The sequence below is a fragment of the Fistularia commersonii genome, chromosome 22 (assembly GCF_037954325.1).
Source record: "Fistularia commersonii isolate RoL2024-O1a breed Wild chromosome 22, RoL_Fcom_v1.0, whole genome shotgun sequence".
In the NCBI taxonomy this organism is placed as follows: domain Eukaryota; kingdom Metazoa; phylum Chordata; class Actinopteri; order Syngnathiformes; family Fistulariidae; genus Fistularia; species Fistularia commersonii.
In genome coordinates this window covers 14006481-14030076 of record NC_141305.1, presented here as the reverse complement: position 1 = coordinate 14030076, position 23596 = coordinate 14006481, and the positions used below count along the sequence as shown (strand labels likewise).

Below are 23596 nucleotides of genomic sequence, written 5' to 3'. Positions count from 1 at the left end.
TTATATTTATATTCCTTTTTATTGCTATGGATAATGTCTCTCCTCTCTGTCCTCTGTCCTCTGCCCTGTGGGGATCAAAAAATTATCATCACCTTTCTTATCAAATGCCATACTGCAAATATGTCATCATTTTCATTGTTGTAAATACTCTTTCGTCAGTTTTTTTTTTTTTGTATTGTTGTTGACATGCTCAAAGTTCACCAAACTAAATTAACCAGTAAACAAAATAAATGGTTTTGTAGTAGATGTTTTGTCTAAAAGCAAATAAAAAGTAAGTGCGACTTGCTTAGCCAAGTGGTGTTCCACTATTCATTATTTTCCAGCTTTGCTAGCAACGCCCCAAACGAAGGTAAATATCATAACTGAGTTAAATGATATTCTGATAAAATGATAATTTTCATTGATGATCGTTACTCAACAAATGGTATGTGGTGTAAGGCTAGAGCAGAACAGTTCACAACAACCGCCATGTAACTTTGACGGCATGAACCTAAATGCCAAGAATCCCCCCCGAAGGCTACTGTCTGTCATTCTCAAAGTCAGACCTTTTACAAATATGTGCGTCTTTTGTTCGTAATGAGAGGTTACACGGTTGCATTCATTGCACAGGACTGGTATAGAAAACACAGGACAGGCTTACTGGATTTTTTTACAGTGCTTTTTACTACTGCTGCAGGTGGAGGCTTGACATCGCTCTCATTAGCAACATTAAGTGAAGCCCACCTCACGAATATAAATAGCAGTGGTAGAAAGGAACTGTATCTTTGTAGGACATACCTGCACCTCTGAACCAGGTAAGAGCTGGAAACTAATGCTCTCTCTTACATCTATGACAATGATTTTGATCATGAATCGTCTATAACTATTTGTTTCTTTTTTTGTCTATAACTTTGCCCTTTTTTCAGCTCCCAGAACCTCAGGCAAAATGTCAGGTTAGTGTTCTGTATGATGAGAGACTGCCTTTGCACAAGAAATGAGAATTAGTATAGAAAATGAACAATTCATGCTAAACAGTGACATTGGTAAAACCAGCGAGAGAGGAAAAGATAAGAGCTTATCAGTTGCCCATGTGTTTACAGATTCAAGCTTTCAACAGGAGTTTCTGAAAACACACAACGACTACAGGGCAAAACATGGTGCCCCGCTAATGATGCTCAACAGTGAGATGAGTGAAACGGCTCAGAAGTGGGCCGATTACCTGCTACAGCTTGGGCTCCATAAACACAGCGACACAACAGATGGGGAGAATATCTATTACATGAGGAGCTCAGTCCCCCTTTCGCTGACAGGTGGATCTCATTTCTTCAACACCAAATATCTCAACAACAGCATTTTTAGTTGCTCCTAGATCAAATGGGAAATCCTATGTCATGATTACATAAAATATAGCCATTCATTGAGTACAGTCTTTTTTAAAGATTGAAATAATCCACTCAAACCGATATGTATGAGACATATTTCCATGAAGAAATCATGCATTCATTTCAGGCTTGTAGGACAGTTTTAGTGGAAATTGAAATTTGTACAGATAGGATTATTTTATTACATATTGTTGAGAACTTAAAGGGACATCTACTGTAGGGGTAACTAAGAAGTTCTAGGTGGAGGTGGGACTTCATCAGGAATCAGCTCTGAGCCCCTTCATGTTTGCAGTGGTGATGGACAGGCTGACAGATGATGTTAGACATGAATCTCCATGGACCATGATGTTACAGATGACATTGTGATCTGTAGTGAGAGCAGAGAACAGGTTGAGACAAAGCCAGAGAGGTGGCGCGATGCGCTGGAAACGAGAGAAATGAAAGTTAGTCGCAGCAAGACAGAATATATGTGGGTGAATAAGAGGCACCCGGATGGAACGATGAGGCTACAGTGAATGGAGATCAAGAAGTTGGAGGATTTCAGGTGCTTGGGGTCAACACTCCAGAGGAACATAAAGTGTGGAAAAGAGGTAAAGAGATGGGTTCAAGCAGGCTGGAATGGGTGGAGAAAAGTGTCAGAGGTACTGTGAGATAGAAGACTATCAGCTAGAATGAAAGGAAACGTGTACAAGACAGTGGTGAGACCGTACAGTGATGCTGTGTGATCCAGAAACAGTGACATTGACGAAAAGACAGGAGGCAGAGCTTGAGGTAGCAGAGATGAAGATGCTGAGGTTCTCTTTGGGTGTGGCCAGAATGGATAGGATCAGGAATGAATCCATCAGGGAGAATAGCACATGTCAGAAAATGTCAGGGGTAATATGTGATAGACTCAACCAGAATGAAAGGAAAAGTGTACAAGACAATGGTGAGGCCAGTGATGGTGTATGGTCTGGAATGGTATGGTTTTTCTTCTATTTCAGATTTAAATGCCACTTACAATATTCTCCCACCACTTTTCTTCCATGTAATAAACACATACTTTTACTGTCTGTTTAGGAAAAGAAGCTGTAGATTGCTGGTATAGTGAGGCTAAGGATTATAACTGGAGCAGCCCTGGGTTCAGTGGCAACACAGGTAAAACCCCGAGAAAAATGATGTGTGCATACAAGTCTTGGAGAGAAGCTATCATTTACAACCATTCACCATTCAACCATTATTTTTTCTTCTCCTTCCAGGTACTCCCTTCAGTCATTGCCACAGCGAATCAATCTCTCCCATCTAATCACTATTCTCTCACACAAACTAACTTCATGTCCTCTTACACTACATCAGAAAATGTTCTCTTTGGTCTTCCTGCAGGCCTCGTGCCTGACAGTTCCAACCTCAGCATTCTTCTACCAAAATATACACTATGCCTCCTCTGTACATAACAAACAAAACATCCCAGTCTGGGAGACCTCCAAAGCATCTAACTTGCCCTGCAACCTCCGGCTCTGTTTCCTGTCTAAACCATACAGCATCACTGGTCTTACCACTTGTATATACCTTTTCTTTCATTTTGGCTCATCACATATTACCCCCTGACAAATTTACTCAAGGTCCATCTGTCCCTTTGCATTCCTATCTTGTTTACCAAATCTGCCCATCACTTCTTCATCCCCTCTATTTCCTGGACCAACATGCCCATTGAAGTCTGCACCAATGACCACTCTGTCATCTCTGGGGATATTCTGCATCACTTCATCTAACTCATTCCAGAACTTCTCCTTCACCTCAAACTCACACTGCAGGGCATAGCGACTAACAACATTGATCATCACACCTTCAATTTCCAGTTTCAGTCTTATAAGTCTATCTGACATTCTTTTCACCTCCAGAACATTCTTAACAAATAGGAATATCAAATATCAACAAATATCAAAATAACTCCTACTACATTCCTGACAGTACCATGATTGTACAACTTAAATCCTGCTCCTAAGCTTCAAGCCTTACTAACTTTCCACCAGGTCTCCTGGACACACAGTATGTCCACCTTCCTTCTCTGCATCATGTCGACCAACTCTCTCTTCCTTTTCCTGTCATCGTCCCGATATTCAAAGTTCCAACTCTTACTCCCACACTCTTTCCTTTCCTCCTCTCTCTCTGCTTCCAAACACGCCTTCCTCCTCTCCTTCTTTGACCTACAGTAGCCCAGTTTCCATTGGTACCCTATAGGTATCAATGGACCCTGTAGGTACCAATTGGTAGGTAGGTAACCATTGGTAACGCGGAGCTCGACCGATCCAGTATGATCTGGTTAATAGGTTTGATTCACATGTTTGGTTTTGGCAAAAGATGTCCTTCCTGACGCAACCCTCTGCATTGTCTGGGCTAAGGACTTGCTCAGGGAGACACCAGTCCATGCCATTACTACATATATATATATATGTGTGTGTATATATATATATGTGTATATATATATATATATATATATATATATATATATAAAACATTTTCAGTGCAACATTATAAGAGATTGATCTCAAAATTTGTGTAAATATATGTATCTCTTCTCAGCTGCACACAGTGATTCCAGCTCATGGATGTTTTTCTCCAGGTCATTTTACTCAGGTTGTTTGGAAAGACAGCACTGAACTGGGAGTCGGCATGGCAACCGATGGCAAAGTGGTCTATGTGGTCGGGCAGTACCGACCAAGGGGCAACATTACCAATGAGGGATACTTTGAAAGAAATGTGGTGGCAGGTAATGTTTTACTTTTACATTTATGTATTTTGTCTGAGTAGCAGCACTTGGATTGTACCCTTATTTTGCTCTGGTTTATTGCAACTTTGTTATCGGGAAAATTCCTTTTTTTACAATTCTATTTGGCCTACTTTTCTGTCCACTAATTTCCTCAATTAAGAATCTTTAAAAAAAACACCAAAAAGCCTAATTAAAAAAAAAATGAAAGCAGAAAGACAAAAAAATAATATACAGTGTGTCTGTCCTCCAGCAAAATTCCAGGGAGAAGGAACAAAACTTAGGTAGCACTAAGAAAGGTTTTGAAAGCAATTTGGCATAATTAAAGTACAATTTCTGCTTGATTTAACATTTACTTCTTGCTTTTCCATTGGCAGATTTGCCTGTATGAAAATATTAGGCTATTCTCTTTCTATCCTGCCCTACCCAACATTCCTGGTGACAATGGAGAAGAAACTGGATCATCTGCAAAACTTTTCCTTTGCGGCTCCTGACGATAGCCAGGACTGTTCTGTAGATGGATTTATGGATTCACATTTAGAAATGTGGCATGTATATGTCCACAGGCCCACGTCTGTGAACAAACCCAAGATTTAAATCCTCTATTAAGTCTCAGCAGCATGCCATTAATTTCAGGCCATAATGACAGACTTGTCAGATCCCATTTCCTGTCAGTTGATGAGCAAATATATGGAATTTAAGAAGAGATAGGTCACCACCTTTCCCGAAAAGTGCAATGAATTTTCCCATTGTTTTCCATTGTCTATCGACAAGGTTTTGGTTCTCACTGTGAAGAACTTTTACCCTCCAATAACTCACTAAACTGGTTACTTCCATGAAATCTGAACCAAGCACCCTCTGCAATCTGTCTTTCATTTCTTGTTCTTCCCTTTTTTTTATTTATAGTATTGTTTCCTCCAGTTTGTTTGTGCAAAAGAGTTGTGATCGTTTCTCATATCTGACAAACTGTTCTTTTTGGACAAACTTTGGTCAGGTTTTCGTCAGTGTCATTTAACTGAAATTATTGTTTTGAGAACATCAAGATGTCTTCTTTTTCAGGGTGTTGTATGAGAATGTTCTACTGTGGTAGTTCGCTGTCTCAACAAATGCATCTGTGTCCAATTCCCCAAGGTTAAATTCTGAGCCCGATCCGTTTTGTAATATATTCATTCCCCCCTTGGAACGTATTATGAAAAATCAAGGGATCATGTAGTTTTGTGATGAAATTGTATTTAGTTGTTTAGTTCATCGATTCAAAGCTGGCGACTGTTCTAAATTCCTTTGAGTCTAAAAGATATTAGATTACAAAGAAAGCTCTGAGTTCTATTCCCCATTATTTTTTAAAGGTGCTGAAAATCTAAAAGAGGTATCTTCTGTTAAACCGCAGCATTTTATGGCCCTGGCTATCTCCATGCTGTTGAATGAATAAGGGAAAATTGAATCTCATTATTTTCCCTGGAACATCTCCAGAACACTGATCCCCAAAGGGATCAGTGTCCCTTTTTTTTAACCCAAGTTTCCTCTGACATATTTTTTACATTTTTAAGTTTCATCTTGTGAAATTTAGAATTCATTCTTTTCTTGAATGAAGAAATAGATGCATCAGATGCTTGACTGAAGAGTAAAGAGTTACATTAGTTTTAACTCCCCGGCAAGAGCCTGATGTACTTGAAGTGGGGTTTGTTAGCTTGTGCCCTTGACACAGGATGAAAAATAAAAAGAGCTTTTGAGGCTCATGCACAAAATGAAAAATAAGAATATGGATTGCATTTCACACACAAATTGAGTAAACCTAACGAGTGAAAGTACATTACACTTTAGAGTACTTTACTTAACCTCAATTTACTTTTATTATATTTTTATTTGTTTGACGGAGGCCATAGACTCAAATGTAGATTGAATTTAATATCCAACTCCAAATAACATATTTTAGTGCATGTAACATTTGAGAAGTAAATTATAGTTATCCACATTGTTTCCTTGCACAGGTAATTAAAAAAATTACCACAGAGCGACAGCACAACACTGCAGAATGAGAATACATATCATGTAGGATTTGTTTAGAACATAATGGAGAATTTTAGGGAAACAATAAACATAATTCATGATAATGTCACATGACTTTCAATCAAATGGTTTAGAAAATAATATTTTACTACTGACAGCAACAACTAAAGCACTCTGGGTCGCTGCATTCAAGAAAAAATAATGTTTCGGAAAAACCACTCTCTATCCTTCATCAAGTGGAGACCTTGCAAAACAGCTTCTCACATAACTTGAGATCTGTGGCCTCTCAGAATCATGAAAAAAAACTGCTAAAAGCTTTTCTGTGGAGGTTCTCAGTCATCCAGGTCATGGTGAAATCTTGTCGAAATCTTCTTGTTGTTGCAATTGGAATTGAATTTCTTCACTTGAGGCATCTTCAGTTCTAACTTAGAAGAAGCCTCTCAGATTAGCTAAATACCTTGGGTTTTTTTTGTAGTTTGAGCTTGTACTTTCATTCTTTTACAACATTGTTGTGCTGCCTGCCTCGTTTTTAGCTTTGTATTTTTTATTTGTGTTTCTGACACTTCCATTTACTTTTTCATTTCTTTTGGTAAGAGGCCTTTCTTGATGTCTGCTCAGAAAAGATGCAATATAAATAGTTACACGATTTACATGTGTCCTGTTTCATTTTTCAGCTGGTACTCCGGCTAGCTGAGCAAGGAAGCCTTCCAGTGGAGGGACCAGAAAGACATTCTTAGCTATTGGGGTGTAAAACACCCAAAGCACTCCCCTTCACCTTTCTTTTTCTTCTTCTTCTTCTTCCGGCTTTTCGCTTCAGGGGTCGCCACAACAAATCAACTTTCTCCATTTAACCCTATTCTCTGTCTCCTCCTCTCTCACACCAACTACCTCCATATCCTCTCTCACTACGTCCATAAATCTTCTCTTTGGTTTTCCTCGAGACCTCTTGCCTGGCAGCTCCAATTACAGCATCCGTCTACTAATATACTCACTATCCCTCCTTTGTACATGACCGCACCATCTCAGTCTGGCTTCTCTGACCTTCTCTCCAAAACATCCAACATGTGCTGTTCCTCTGATAGACTCATTCCTGATCCTATCCATCCTGGTCACTCCCAAAGAGAACCTCAGCATCTTCGTCTCTGCAACCTCTAGTTCTGCCTCCTTTTTGTTCATCATTGTAACTGTTTCTAGATCAAACTCCCCTTCACACTTCTATGTCAATAAAAAAAGCACCAACTTAAACACTCATGTAAAGTTGTTTTGATTTGCATATCTGTCGCTATCGTCTTTGAAACTCACACAGGTTTGGCCGATTGAGTATGTAACGACTGTTACACAACCATTTAAGCTCATGTTTTTCAGAGCAGAGTTATGATCTGTCACCACGTTTACCTCTGCTTGAATAAATCCATGCAGAGCTTACCGAGTAATTGAGCAAAGAGCGGATACACTGCAGGTCTGACAGATGGCTGCCCTGGTGATATTTGTGTTATGCATTCAAGAAGTGTGCTTTATTCAAGTATTGGCACACTGCAACTTCTCATTAGATATACAAGAAACAGCTCATGGATGCACTGGGATGCATCCTCAGTGATGTATCCTGGGGTCTCGCAACATCATACACCCTCGCCCAGGCGACTCAGCCGGGGTTGATCAAGTCTTGACTTATTCTTCTGGTGCATTTATCGGATCTTTTTTATCCCATTTAAAATCTTTATATTCAGGTAATTTTAACGAACCCTGAGTTGGTACAAAAATAAGCTCGAAATATTGCCTTGTAAGAAGATAATTGACATCAATACATCCAAATAAGAGTAAATAGAGTAAAAAAAAACTCATCAAAAATTCATTGTTTCATAGTCAAAGTGGCCATGGCCAAAGAGGAGTTTGTCACCATGAGCCGTCTGAGGATAATAAGGCGGTCCATCAGCCTGTGGGCCTCCCCGCTCCACATGGTGCCCAAGAATGATGGGTTGTGGCATCCTTGCGGTGACTTTTGCCATTTGAACAACATCACCGCAAACAACTGCTACTCCATCTCCCACATTCAAGGCTTCTCTATACGACTGTCGGGCGCCACCATCTTTTCAAGGTAGACCTGGTGTGCAGTCATCACCAGGTGCCTGTGCACATGGAGGATGTGCCCAAGACCACGGTGATCAACCCGTTTCCCTTTTGGTTTGAAGGGTGCTGCTCAAACCTTTCAGAGGCTCATGGTGACCTTGCTTTTGTGCTCATCCATTTCAAAGACATACTGGTGGCCAGCGTGTTGGCGAATGAGCACCTGGCGCACCTTACACAGGTTTTCCGTCAGTTGGACAAACACAGCCTCATAGTCAACCCAACTAAGTATCAGTTAGACTACCAGTGATTGACTTCTTGGATCATCTATTATCTTGGATTATCTTGGATTATCTATCACTTTTTGCTTGAAACTCTGGCACAACAATTTCCTTCGGGATAAATAAAGTTGTTCTCATCTCTCATCTCATCTCATCTCATCTCATCTCATCTCATCTCATCTCATCTCATCTCATCTCATCTCATCTCATCTCATCTCATCTCATCTCATCTCATCTCATCTCATTTCACCGTAAGGCACAGTCCTATTGCCTTTTAAAGTGCAAGTAGTAGTGGTATTTCCCTGCCCATCCTCTGTTCAAGCATTGCAGGTGTTCTTCGGCATGGTTAATTTCTACAACCGCTTGACCCCTCAAGCTGCCCACCGTCTTCAGCCACTTTATGGGGCTTTGTGGCTGAAGAAGGTGGGTGACATGGTCGACTGGACTCCTGAACAGGTCCAGGCTGAGCACGCCCTGGCTAACGCAGCCCTTCTCACTCATCCCACACGTATGAGATCCGTAGCATTGACAACTGATGCATCTGACATCGCCGTTGGGGCTATGGTCGAAAGTGTGGGGAATGCATGAGAGCTACTTGCATTCTTGTGCTACAAACTATGGGATACCGAGTGCAAGAAGAAGGTTTTTGACAGGGAGTTGTTGGCTGTGCACCTGGCGATGCATCATTTCCGGTTCCTGCTGGAAGGCCAACGCTTCCCGGCTTGAGTGGATCACAAGCCACTGACTTTCGCCATGTCGAAAGTGACTGAGCCGTGGTCTGGTCACCAGTAATGCCACCTCACAGCCATTTCGGAGTTCATGACGAATGTTCAGCATGTGGCCTGGAAGTCCAATCCCGTTGCTGACTGCCTGTCATGGATACTCATGTGCTCCATGCACACTGGGATGGATTTCTCGCCTATGGCGGCCGGCCAGCGAAGTGCAGGAAGGTATTCCTGCCCCCGTCTGTCACATCTCTATCAGGCGTCGCCACCCAACGATTCCAGTGGCCTGGCTTCATTGGGTTTTTGACCCAGTTCACTCCCGCTCATACCCAGGAGTTCGGGCATCTGTGAAGTTGGTGAGTTCAAAGTTCGTCTTGCCCGGCATCTGCAAAGGCATCAAGGATTGGGCAGCCTCATGTGTGGCTTGCCAGCGCACTAAGATTCACCGCCGCCTCACGACATTCCTCAAGCTGTTTCTGATTCCAACAAGGCGTCTTCTTCGCATGGTTTTACTCACCAACTCACAATTGTTGATCAAATCCACTGACTAAGAGAAAGTTTTTTGATAAGCTTTTTCCTTATCCTGTTCAGGGACAAGTTAACGAAACGTCATCTTCACTCACATAAAATATTTTTGGTCGGTAAACAGCCTGTAAAGTATTTTAAAACAAAAATAACTCATTTTGTTTGGTTTACCCTTTCAAATGATGACCCCTTAATGCCATACTGATAACAAAAAAACAGATATTATCAATAATATTTATTTGTAATAACCAGTACAACTTAATGTATCATAATATTGCTGACCGGTAATTCATATTCTTCCTTCAAATTCTTCCACAAAAAATGTTGTTATTGTCAGTTAACGGTTGCACTACGCCGTATAGACACCCTAGATTTGGCCAATTACAGTTTCCACACAAGAAAGCTTGAAAACAAATGTGATAGTGCTCTCTGGTGGTCAAATGTAACAGCCACAGTCTATGAATAACCGCAACAACACTGCTTAGCTATAATAATAATAATTTATCCTTTATTAATCTTTCGTGGAGAAATCGGTTCTCTGCATTGAAGCCATCATGGATGAGCCATGAGCAGTAGGCTGCAGGGGAGCGGTGAGGGCTTCCGTGTGTTGCTCAACAACACTTAGAGGAGGAGCCGGGAATCCAACCACGAATGTTTGCTTTCCATAATGAGTTTCCAGTCCCTTTTTCCCCTTCTGAGGAAGAAAAGACAGTAGGCTCGCTCAAAGCCGTCAATTTCTGTCCTTGAGTAGCTTCTTATATCGCACAAAGGTGTGTTTGTGCTGTTTCCAGCCCATTCACGTGGTATTTTATAAGGGCTGTAGAATTCAGACCCTTGATGTCGATTAGTGAGCCCCCAATCCTCTACAAAGTGTGTTTGTTGTCACATGGTTGCAATTCTGCACCTACACGCGTTACAACCACTGGCCATAAATAAAAGGAAAACATATGATTCTGAAAATAGTCTATGCAGTGATGTTACAAAATAGGAGTTGCAGTCCACAGCAATCGAAATCTGAATGCTTCCGTGTAAAATCTCTTCCCTAAACACTCTGCTGTGAAACACAACAACAAAAAGAAAGAAAATGACCAGGATGACTGAGAACCCCCCAAGACAAAAAAGAACTCTGATACAGTGAAGCTTATTGCACAAGAATGACAGGATAAGGTATAGGAAGGAACCGATGACAGCTGATCTGCAGAACTGAAAATGAAGGGTAAACTCACAAGACGAGAAACCAAACCTTAATGACACACCAGAGAAAATTTAACAGAAATGGTGGAATGGTGGAAGTTGTGAAAAGGCTTGTCAGTAAACATACAACACAGGAAATTAGAAATATAAATCTGTGTGGGTTGTATGAGAGGACTCAATGCAGCAAAATCTTAAAATTGAGATAAGTAACAAATTTAGTACTTCTGGAAAAGCAAAGAAAAATGTGTAACTTTTGCCAGAAAATGTCTAGCTGTCACTCAACCACCAGGGATCAACACACAAGGGATCAATCCAATCCTTTGTTCCAAGGATCGACCCTGGAATAAACTCATCCTCACCTTCTACCTAACTCTGGTCCACTTTCCAGAGGTGACAGATGAGAGGACAAGCCGCCTACTACAGGGGGGCTCGTCCCAGCGCCCTCACCCACTGGAGCAGACGGAGATATGCTCTGTGACACACACAAACACAAAGTGCGCACTGAAACACCACTCCCATAGCTACTCTCTAGTCCACAAGAGGTGTCTGTATATAGAAGCAAAACCCATTGTTCACCATCAATCCAAGCTTAACGTCCCAACCTGTTTAGCGGTTCTGCAGACTGCACCCGAAGATCTTTGAGACGCCAACCCTCTCTTGTCGCGCTCATAAGCCAACGGACGAAAGCGTCATTGAAAATAGACCTTCCGTCCCTAAAACTACACGATCTCCCTAAAACTTCACTGATCAAGTTGGTCTAACGGGGTAGTTTTAGTATCTGGGCAAGCACGAGCCATCAATCGGTGATTTGTGGATGTTGAAATTGCTTTTTTCCTATCGTGCCTTGGGCCATAACTGCATTCCCATGCCGTTGTTACACTTTCTAACTTAGCGACCTTGCTGCTTTTCCAATTCTCTGCTTCCTTTTTCTTTTCCTAGTAACCCATTCAGTCCTTTGGTCCTTCATCAAGGCCGCCATTTCATTGTTTTTTTTCTGAGTCCTTTAACACACACTTTGGGTTGTTAAATAAATGTTATGATAATTTAAAGGGGGAGTTTCCTGGAAGTTTCTGTGTGCACTATGACAAGAATGTGTGACAGGGTCAGTGCTCAAATTTGCACCTTATTTATCAAACATGTTAAATTAGACAAAAGCTTTTTCCTTCAACTGTATTCCGCCATTCAGCTATCATCTTCCAGCTTTGCTGGCGGTGCCCCAAGCTAAGGTAAATATCAATACTGAATTAATGATATTCTGATAAACCCATAATCATCATTAATAATTATTAGTTATTACTAATGACAAATTCTAGCTCCATTCATTGCACGACAAATTGTACCCTGTGTGAGGCTAGAGTAGAACAGTGCACAACAACCACCATGTAACTTGGAAGGCATGAACTTAAAAACCAAGACCCGCCCCGAAGGCTACTGTCTGTCATTCTCAAAGTCAGACCTTTTACAAATATGTGCGTCTTTTGTTCGTAATGAGAGGTTGCGCGGTTGCATACATTGCACAGGGCTGTACAGACAGGGCTGGTATAGAAAAAACAAAGCACAGGCTCACTGGATTTTTTACAGTGTTTTTTACTGCTGCTGCAGGTGGAGTATTTAGCGACGCCCACTTCAGGAATACAAATAGCAGTGGTAGAAAGGAACTGTATCTTTGTAGGAAATACCTGCACCTCTGAACCAGGTAAGAGCTGGAAACTAATGCTGTCTCTTACATCTATGACGTTGAGTTCGATCATGAATTGTCTATAACCATTTGTTTCTTTTTTTTTTCTATAACTTTGCCCTTTTGTCAGCCCACAGCACTGCAGGCAAAATGTCAGGTTAGTGTTCTGTATGTTGAGAGACTGTCTTTCCACAAAAAATGAGAAGTAGCAGAGAAAATTAGTAATTCATGCCAAACAGTGACATTGGTAAAACCAGCAGGGGGGGAAAGATAAGAGCTTATCAGTTGCCCATATGTTTACAGATTCAAGCTTTCAACAGGAGTTTCTGAAAACACACAACGACTACAGGGCACAACATGGAGCCCCGCCAATGACCCTCAACAGTGAGATGAGTGAAACGGCTCAGAAGTGGGCCGATTACCTGCTACAGCTTGGGCTCCAGAAACACAGCGACACAACAGATGGGGAGAATATCTATCATATGTGGAGCTCAGTCCCCCTTTCACTGACAGGTGGATCTCACTTCTTCAACACCAAATATCTCAACAACAGCATTTTCAGTTGAAAATGCTGGTGTTCAGTACAATGCTGGTACAGTTGCTCCTAGATATTATTGGAAATCCTATGTCATGATTGCATAAAATATAGCCATTCATTAATCCACCCATACCTATATACATGAGATATATTTCAATGAAGAAATCAAGGCTATCTTTTCATTTAGTTGGGTATCAATGAAGTTAACTTGATTTTATTCTGGGCATTTATTTCCCATTTATTGGACAGTTTTAGTTGAAGTTGTTTCAAGATGAATTTATCCAGATAGGATTATTTTAATAAATATTGTTGAGGACTTAACCCTCTTATTATGTTAAGGGTCAATTTGACCCTTAACATAAAGAGGGTAATAGCTTTTACGCAATGATTATTTGACCTTTAATACATTGAAGACTTCTTCGATATACATTTGTTTTGTTTTTTGTTGCCAAATCTTCTGAACGGCACACATGACACATTCATGTGCTGCAAAGTATTTATTGCATCATTTTTCAAGTTGTTGGGCAAACCTGTTTGGTGCATAATTAGAATTCAGATTGTGTTGTTGTCATATGCATTGCTGTTACTTGTTTTGCTTCTTTGTTTGCTTTGTCTTTGTTGCTGGTTTGGTATGTTACAAATTTAGGCTATAATTATAAGGCTTTACTTTATTTCAGATAAGAAATGCAACCTCTGGCCGGTGTCTCCCTGAGCCAGCCTCACGGGGACATGGTGCAGTGTCTCCCTGAGCCGGTCCCAAGCCTGGATAAATGCAGAGGGTTGCGTAGGAAGGGCATCTGGCATAAAACTTTTACCCCTATTTTATCACCATTTATGCCAAAACCTTCATGACAGAATCCTACTTCAACACTTTGCAGCACAGTGCTTGCTGGTGAATTAGGCAGTTGACTTGTAGCGGGGCGGTAAGACCCCATTCCTCCATCTCCCGGTTCACAAGCCCGGTTAGACAGCGAGACCCACCCACCAAACTAGGAACTCTGTCAGTTGTGATGCTAACAAGCTTTGACCAGTCCAGTTTCAACTCTTCCGTGGTTTGGCATACTTTGCCAAAAATATTTTCCCCCGTCATAGTCCCTTTGAGACTCTGGGGGGCTCCCAGATCCTCAGACATTTCAAAGTTTACGCTAACTCCACAAATAAAAATTAGCAGCTGCGCTGTGTCCTGCACATGCGTGCTCTCATCCAGTGCTATTGAAAAAAAGTCCAAGTCTTTCGTCTTCTGCTGCAGCTGAGCATATACATTACCTAATTTCTTTAATCCGTCTTGTGATTGTAGTCGCCGACAGACTCACAACATTAAAGACGTCTTTCTTCTCGGGACACACCTCCCCCACGACAGCATTCAAACATTTCTTGACAAATTCTCCATCGGCGAAAGGTTTACCGCTGCTTGCTATCAGTTGGGCAACCCGAAAGCTCGCTCGAACAAAGGACTGTTTCAGCTGAGCTTAGAGTACAAATGTACTCTGCTGAGCACTTCTTACTCTCCACTTCTTACCTTTGAGAGCTTGTCTGCTCACATTTGGCCTTGCAAGCTATCATACTTATCTTTGTGACAGGATTTATAGTGTCAGAGCAGATTGTATTCTTTGAACAGCCGCTGTCTCTTGACAGATGAGACAAACAGCCTTTTCCTTGACTTGAACAAAAAAGTTATTGTTTGTCCACTGCAGGTTCAATATCCTGCATTCTGAATCTATTTTTCTCTTACCTAATCTTTATGCCATTATTCCGTATTATTTGCTCCCTGACACTCCCTGTATGCTATTTTTGACAGATGCTTTTACTCTGCTGTTATGTGCTGAATTATTTCAGGGGCATATTTACAAAGCCTGCAGCTTGTCTGGTATGGTAGTTTGTGTTCAAGGCTTACTCCTGTAATGCCATGATCAAGGTTTCTTTGAGTTCAGCCTTTTTCAGGCACTGTTTTCCTGGTCACTCAGCAGGTTGTCTTTGGGGTGCGTCTTCCAATGTACACCTGGAAGTGTGCTATTTTCTTCTGGATAGTGGCTTGACGTCTACATTCATTCATTCATTCTTTCATTCAATGTCTTCCTGAGCCGGTCCCAAGCCCAGATAAATGCAGAGGGTTTCGTCAGGAAGGGCCTTTGGCGTGAAACTTTTGCCAAAACCAAACATGCGAATCAGACCTAATAATCTCATATCAGATTGTTGGGGCCGGGGTTAACAAGGACCGCCATTGGTACCTACAGGGTCCATTGGTACCTACAGGGAACCAATGGAAACTGGGCTATCGTAGGTCAAAGAAGGATAGAAGGAAGGCATGTCCGGAAGAAGAGAGAGAAGAGGAAAGGAAAGAACCTGGGACTGAGAGTGCGGACTTTGAATATTGGAACTATGAAAAGGTAGAGAGTTGGTTGACATGATGCAGAGAAGGAAGATGGATATACTGTGTACCCAGGAGACCAGGTGGAAAGGTAGTAAGGCCAGAAGCTTAAGAGTAGGCTTTATGTTGTTCTATCATGGTACTGAAAAGAAGAAAAATGGGGTGGGAATTATCTTGAAGACGGAGTTTGTTAGGAACGTTCTGGAGGTGAAAAGAGTGTCAGGTAGACTTATGAGTCTAACATTGGAAATTGAAGGTGTGATGCTCAATGTTGTTAGTGGCTATGCTCAACAGATAAGATGTGAATTTGAGGAGAAAGAGAAGTTCTGGAATGAGTTAGATGAAGTGATGCAGAACATCCCCAGAAATGAGAGACTAGTAATTGGTGCAGACTTCAATGGACATGTTGGGGAAAGCAATACAGAGGATGAAGAAGTTACGGACAGATTTGGTATACAGGATAGGAAATTCAGAGGGACATATGGACCTTAAGTAAATTTTGCAAAAAGGATGGAAATGGCTGTAGTGGACACCTTTTTTTCCAGAAAAAAACAGGAACATAGGGTAACTTATAAGAGCAGAGGTAGGAGCATGCAGACAGACTACATCTTGTATAGATGAGATAACCTGAAAGAGATCAGTGACTGTAAAGTAGTTGTAGGTGACAGTGTTGCCAGACAGCATAGGATGGTGGTTTGTAGGATGACTCTGGTGACAAGGAAGATCAAGAGGACAAAGGCAGAGCAGGGGACAGGTAGGAGAGTACTTGGCGTATCATCTGGAAAGTAGATAAGGAGACTTGGTGGTGGAATGAGGAAGTGCAAGAGTATATACAGAGAAAGTGGTAAACAAATAAGAGGTGGGATACTGAGAGGACTGAAGAGAACAGACAGGAGTACAGGGGGATACAACGTAAGGTAAAGATAGAGGTAGAAAAGTCAAAACAAAGGGCGTACGATGACCTGTATGCTCGGTTGGATAGTAAGGAGGGTGAGAATGATCTATAAAGGTTGGCGAAACAGAGATAATGATGGAAAGGATGTACAACAGGTCCGGGTGATTGAGGATAGAGAGGGAAATGTATTTGACAGATGCTAGAAGAGTAATGGGAAGATGGGAAGAGTACTTTTAAGAGCTTGTGAATGAGGAAAATGAATGAGAGGAAAGGGTAGAAGAGGTGACTATTGTAGACCCCAAAGTAACAGAGGTTCGTAAAAGTGAAGTGAAGACGTTGAAGAGGATGAAGAGTGAAAAGGCAGTTGGTCTCGATTATTCAACAGGATCTTAGAGAGTAAGAAGATGCCTGAAGAATGGAGACAAAGTGTGATGGTGCCCATTTTTAGGAATAAGGGGGATGTGAAGAATTGCGGCGACTACAGAGGGATAAAGTTGATGAGCCATCAAATGAAGTTATGGGAAAGAGTAGTGGAAACTAGACTGAGAGCAGAAGTCAGCATTTATGAACGGCAATATGGCTTCATGCCTAGAAAGAATACTACAGATGCAGTATAGAGAAGTACTGAGAAGGCCAGAGGGAGCTGCATTGTGTTTTGTAGACCTAGAAAAAGCATCTGACAGGGTGCCAAGAGAGGAGCTCTGGTATTGTATGAAGAAGTCTGGAGCGGCAGAGAAGTATGTTAGACTGGTGCAGGGCATGTATGTTTGCTGTGAGACAGTGGTACAGTGTGCAGTACGGGTAACAGAGAAATTCATGGTGGAGGTGGGACTCCATCAGGGATCAGCTCTGATCCCCCTCTTGTTTGCAGTGGTGATAGACAGGCTGACAGATGAGGTTAGATGGGAATCTCCATGGACCATGATGTTTCCAGTTGACATTGTGATCAGAAGAGGAAGAAGAAGAAGAAGAAGAAGAAGAAGAAGAAGAAGAAGAAGAAGAAGAAGAAGAAAAGAACTTATTTCAGATAAGAACGTTATTTGTTGGGTGATGCAGCTTTGGCCTCAGAGTTTGAAGGACACCGGTTCCATTCTGAGAGGGGACCTCTCTGTGTGGAGTTCTGCATGGGTTTTTTTGCCAGTTTCCCACACAGTCCAAAAACATACAGCATGTTAGTTGGGAAAAATTGCCCAGATGTGCAAATGACAGAATGAATGGTTGCTTGTCTCTTTATGTGGCCTTGCAATTGACTGACGACCACTCCAGGGTGTACCCTGCCTCGAGCAATGGCAGCTGGGATAGGCTCCAGCATCACAGGTGACTCATTAGGATAAGCAGTAGACAATGGCTTGATGGATGTTATTTGTTGTTTCCTTTAGTCTGTCTTCTATTTCCAATTTAGCTGCTTCTTAAAATATTCTCCCAGTATTTTTCTTCCACATAGTAAACACATACTTTTAGCATTTTCAATTCCCCTGCATCTCCCTGATAAACAGTAACATTTATTTCTGTCTGTTTAGGAAAAGAAGCTGTAGATTCCTGGTATAGCGAGGCTAAGGATTATAACTGGAGCAGCCCTGGGTTCAATGGCAACACAGGTAAAACCCCGAGAAAAATGATGTGTGCATACAAGCCTTGGAGAGAAGCCATCATTTACAAGCATTCACCATTCAACTATTATTTTTTTCTTCTCTTTCCAGGTACTCCCTTCAGTTGTTGCCACAGCGAGTCAACCTCTTCCATCTAATCTCTATTCTCTCGATCCTCCTCTCTCACACAAACTAACTTCATGTCCTCTTCCATTACGTCCAAAAATGTTCTCTTTGGTCTTCCCCCACGCCTCATGCTTGACAGATCCAACCTTAGCATTCTTCTACCAAAATATTCACTATTTAAATAACAAACAAATAAACCAAGTCTGGGGGACCTTGTCTCCAAAGCATCTAACTTACCATACAGCATCACTGGTCTCACCACTTGAATAACTTTCCTTTCATTTTGGCTCATCACATATTACCTACTTACTATTTTCTCCAACTGTTCCAACCTTGAAAGTACTTCACCATTTTTCCACACTCTCCATTGCTCTGGACTATTGACCTGGAGTTTTTAAAAAAATTCAACCCTCTTTATCTCCATCTCCTGTAGCCTCACTTTTCCATTTGGGTACTTCTCATTCTCACAGATTATTCTGCCTTGCTGCAAATAACCTTCATGCCTCTCCTTTCTGGAGCATACCTCCACCTATCGAGATTATCCACCACCTGCTTTCCGTTCTCACTACAGATCACAATGCCATCTGCAAACATCATGGTCCATAGAGATGCCTGTCTAACCTCATCTCTTAGCCTGTCCATCAGCACACCATGGCAAACAAGAAGGGTCTCAGAGCTGATCTCTGGTGTAGTCCCACCTTCCTCTTGTACTTCTATGTCACTCTTGCAGCCCACCTCATCGTTTCACAGTTTGGATCCATGTCCTGCACCAATCTGACATGCTTCTCTGCCACTCCAGACCTCCTCATACAGTACCAGAGTTCCTCTGGCAAATACTGTGGTACTCTTTCTGGGCATGAAGCCATATAGTTGCTTACAAATGCTGACTTCGGTCAACCAATACTAGTTTTCTTCCTCTCCTTTCAGCGTTTCCCTTCAGGGGTTTCCACAGCAAATTCACCTACTCTAACATTGAAGCTCCCTTTGGCCTTCTTTGTACTTCTCTATTAGCATTCTCAACACAAATACTGCATCTGTAGTACTCTTTCTAGGCACAAAGCCATACTGCTGTTCACAAATGCTGACTTCTGCTCTTCGTCAAGTTCCCACCACTCCTTCCCTACTCTTTTACACTTCTATATTCTACACTACTCTTTCTAACCTCATTGTATGGTTCATTAATTTTATCCTTCGATAGTTGCTGCAGTTCTGCACATCCCCCTTATTCTTAGAAATGGGCAGCATCACACCATCACGCCATCACACTCCATTCTCCAAGCATCTTCTCACACTTTAAGATCTTGTTGAATAATCTACTCAGAAACCCTCCCACTGCCTCTCCTAAACACTTCCACACCTCCACAGGTTTATTAACAGGACCAACTGCCTTTCCACTCTTCATCCTCTTCAATGCATTCCTCACTTCACTTTTACTGATCTCTGCTACTTTGGGGTCTACAATAGTCACCTCTTCTACCCTTGCCTCTCTTTCATTTTCTTCATTCATCAGCTCTTCAAAGTACTCTCCGCATCTTCCGATAACTCTTCTAGCATTCAATACATTTCCCTCTCTATCCGTAATCATCCAGATACTTTCCATTTTTATCTCTCTGCTGGGACAAACTTTATCGATCATTCTCTGCTTCCATACTTTCAAACCAAGCACAGAAGTCATTGTATGCCCTTTGTTTTGCCTTTTCTACCTCTAAATTTTTGGTACCTTGCTACCTCTACCTTTTGGCAAAAGTTCTACGTCGGATGCCCATCCTGACGCAAACCTCTACATTTATCCGGGTTCAGGGAGACACCAGCCCATGCTTTCCCAAGGCTGGCTCAGGGAGACAACAGCCCGTGCTGCCCTGATGCTGCATTTGTCAACCGTTACCAATTGACTGATCTCAAAATTTGTGTAAATATAAATCTCTTCTCAACAGTACATAGTGATTCTACCTCATGAATGTTTTTCTCCAGGTCATTTTACTCAGGTTGTTTGGAAGGACAGCACTGAACTGGGAGTGGGCATGGCCACCAATGGCAGAGTGGTCTACGTGGTCGGGCAGTACCGACCAAGGGGCAACATCACCAATGAGGGATACTTTGAAAGAAATGTAGCGGCAGGTAATATTTTACTTTTACATTTATGTATTTTGTCTGAGTAGCAGTACTTGGATTGTACCCATATCTTGCTCTTGGTTATTGCAACTTTGTTATCAGTAAAATTCCTTTTTTTTATAATTATTTCTGGCCTACTTTTCTGTCCACTGTTTTCTACAGTTAAGTAGCTTTAAAAAAAAACACCAAAAAGCCTAATTTAAAAAAAAAAAAGCAGAAGGCCAAAAAACATAATGTACAGTATGTCTTTCCTTCAGCAAAATTCCAGGGAGAAGGAGCAAAACCTTGGTAGCTTTAACAAAGGTTTATAAAGCAATTTGGCATAATAAAAGTACAATTTCTGCTGGGTTTAACATTGACTTTTCCTGCTTCTCCATTGGCAGATTTGCTCATATGGAAATATTAGACTATTTTCTTTCTAGTCTTGATATTTTCTTTTCTGGTCCTGAAATCAACCCTAAATATTATACAATCTCTTACTTTAGCCCTTCACTTTAATTACATATTACTTGTTAAGGCTCTGTTTTTAATTAATACTACACCCGACTCATTGGTTGATATTCACAAAGCTTCACTTGCACAATTTTTGAGACTTTTAACGGACAATAATAATGTGGGTTAAACTTCCAATAGGGCTTACCTGCTAATTCCAATTTCTTCTGTTAATAAGCTTGGCAAAGTTCACTCCACATATACCATTAAACTAAAGATGGAACCATATATAGCATTCCTTTGTCTTGGCCAATCACTGTGTAGAACTTTTCCCTTCCAATAACTCATTAAATTGGTTACTTCCATGAAATCTGAACCAAGAACCCTCTTCAATCTGTCTTATTTTTCTTGTCCCTCTTTTTTATCAATAGTAATGAATCGACTGGTTCTTCTGTGTAAAAGAGTTCTAACTGTGTCTCATATGTGAAAAAGTGTTTGTTAGCTATTGCTCCCACTAGACACAGGATGAAAACTGAAAAGAGCTTTTGCGGCTCATGCACAAAATGAAAAATAAGAAAAATAATGCACTCTAAAATTAACTTGGGTGAATTGATTTAACCTAACGTGTGAAAGTACATTATAGTTTAAAGTACTTTAGTTAACTTCAGTTTACTTTTATTATATTTTTATTAGATTGACAGAGGCCAACAGACTCAAACATAAATTCAATTTAATATGCATCCTTCCATCCAGTCCTGATAGGACTCCTTCTTCATTATGACGGCATCCCTCACTCCTGGAGTCCACCAGCGGATTCGAGGGTTGCCGTCCCTTACGACCACAGCTCTGGTCTGCCACCTTGACAATAGAAGCACTGAACAAGGCCCATTCGGACTCAAAGTCTCCCGCCTCCCTCGGGACTTGGTTGTAGTTCTGCTGGAGGTGGGAGTTGAAACTCCTTCTGACAGGAGACTCTGCCAGACATTCCCAGCAGACCATCACATTACGTTTGGGTCTACCAGGTCTAACCGGAATTCTCCCCCACCATCGGAGCCAGCTCACCACCAGGTGGTGATCAGTTGACAGCTCCGCCCCTCTCTTCACCCAAGTATCCAGTGCATGCAGACACGAGCCCAAAATACGACCACAGGGTCGATCAAAGAACTCTGGCCTAAGATGTGTTGGTGCCAAGTGCATATATGGACATCTTTGTGCTTGAACATGGTATTCATTATGGACAATCCATGACGAGCACAGAAGTCTAATAACTCGGGTTCAGAGCAGGGAGCCATTTGTCCCAATCAATATGCCTACCCTGCGCCTCTCACTCTGGGCAACTCCAGAATAAAAATGAATCCAGCCCCTCTTGAGAGGCCTGGTTCCAGACCCAACACTTTGCATTGGGGTGAGTCCAATATATCTAGCCCCCGACAACATTGCTCCCAAGATCGCTGGGACACACGAACCCCTCTACCACGCTAAGGTGGCAGCGCACAGAGGGGTCAATTTAATATCCAACTCCAAATAACATTTTAGTGTATGTAGCATTTGAGTAAATTATAAGTATATAAGTATAAGTAATTATAAGTAAATTATAGTTATCCACATTGTTTCCTTGTGAAAGTAATTGAAAATATTACCACAGAGTTACAGCACATGACACACAGCACACAGCAAAATGATGATACATATCACATAGGGTTTGTTTAGAACAATATGGAGAATTTTAGCGGAACAAAAAACATAATTCTTATGATAATGTCACGACTTTCAATCAAATGCTTTAGAAAATAATATTTTACTACCGACAGCAACAACTAAAGCACTTCTGGGTCGCTGCATTCAAGAAAAAATAATGTTTCGGATAAACCACTCTCTATTCATCATCAAGTGGAGACCTTGCACAACAGCTTTGCACATAACTTGAGATCTGTGGCCTCTCAGATCATGAAAAAAAACTGCTAAAAGCTTTTCTGTGGAGGTTCTCAGTCATCCAGGTCATGGTGAATTCTCGTCGAAATCTTCTTGTTGTTGCAACTGGACTTGAATTTCTTCTCTTGAAGACATTTCACCCCTCATCCGAGAGGCTTCTTCAGTTCTAACTTAGAAGAGGCTTTCAGATTAGCTAAATACCTTGTTTTTTTGTCGTTTGAGTTTGTACTGTCATTCTTTTACAACATTGTTGTGCTGCTGCCTTATTTTTTGGCTTGGAACTTTTTATTTGTGTTTCTGACACTTCCATTTACTTTTTCATTTCTTTTAGTAAGAGGCCCTTCTTGATGTCTGCTCAAAAAATATGCAATATAAATACTTACACAATTTGCATGTGTACTGTTTTATTTTTCAGCTGGTACACCGGCTAGCGGAGCAGGGAAGCCTTCCAGTGGAGGGACCGGAGAGACAGTCAGAGCCGGTGGGGGCAGTGACAAAAACTGCTGCACATTACTTTAAAACGCCTACAGCACTCCCCTTCACACTTACATGTCAATAAAAAAGCACTGAATGAAACACTCATGTAAAGTTGTTTTGATTTGCATATCTGTCGTTATAGTCGTTAAAACTAACACAGGTTTCCTGATTGAGCATAAACTGTTACATAACCAGTTCAGCTCATGTTTCTCAGAGCAGAGTTATGATCTGTTCCTATGTGGTGTGCCAGCACACTAAGAGTCACCACTGCATCAGAGCGCTCCTCGAGCTGTTTACAATTCCAGACAGGCACTTTGACCAAGCGGGCCCTCTCTCTTCTTAGCAGGGTTTTACTCACCAATTCAAAGTGGTTGATCAAACACCGCTGTCCCGCTGTCCTCAATGTTGGACATGTTGCAGGCATTTTTTTCTTCCCGGGTTGCCTATTTCGGCACCCCGTCAGACATCACTTGGACAGGGGCCCACAGTTTGTATCAGTGCTCTAGTTGGCAGTGGCAGGGTCATTGGGGGCTCAAGTACACCATA

The 23596-nt window shown here is 41.5% G+C and overlaps 1 protein-coding gene across 1 annotated transcript; it reads left to right on the top strand.

The window, feature by feature from the left end:
• Window positions 1-925: 925 nt before the first annotated feature.
• LOC147221771 (uncharacterized) lies at window positions 926-23131 on the top strand. The gene is made up of 14 exons (XM_086169227.1): window positions 926-932; window positions 1080-1289; window positions 2421-2498; window positions 3964-4110; window positions 7978-8072; window positions 8210-8426; window positions 8782-8967; window positions 11292-11377; window positions 12506-12599; window positions 12712-12738; window positions 12885-13094; window positions 17903-17980; window positions 20069-20215; window positions 22989-23131. The coding sequence occupies exons 1-14, from the start codon at window positions 926-928 to the stop codon at window positions 23090-23092; spliced, it is 1686 nt and encodes a 561-aa protein (XP_086025353.1). The 3' UTR covers window positions 23093-23131.
• Window positions 23132-23596: the final 465 nt, after the last annotated feature.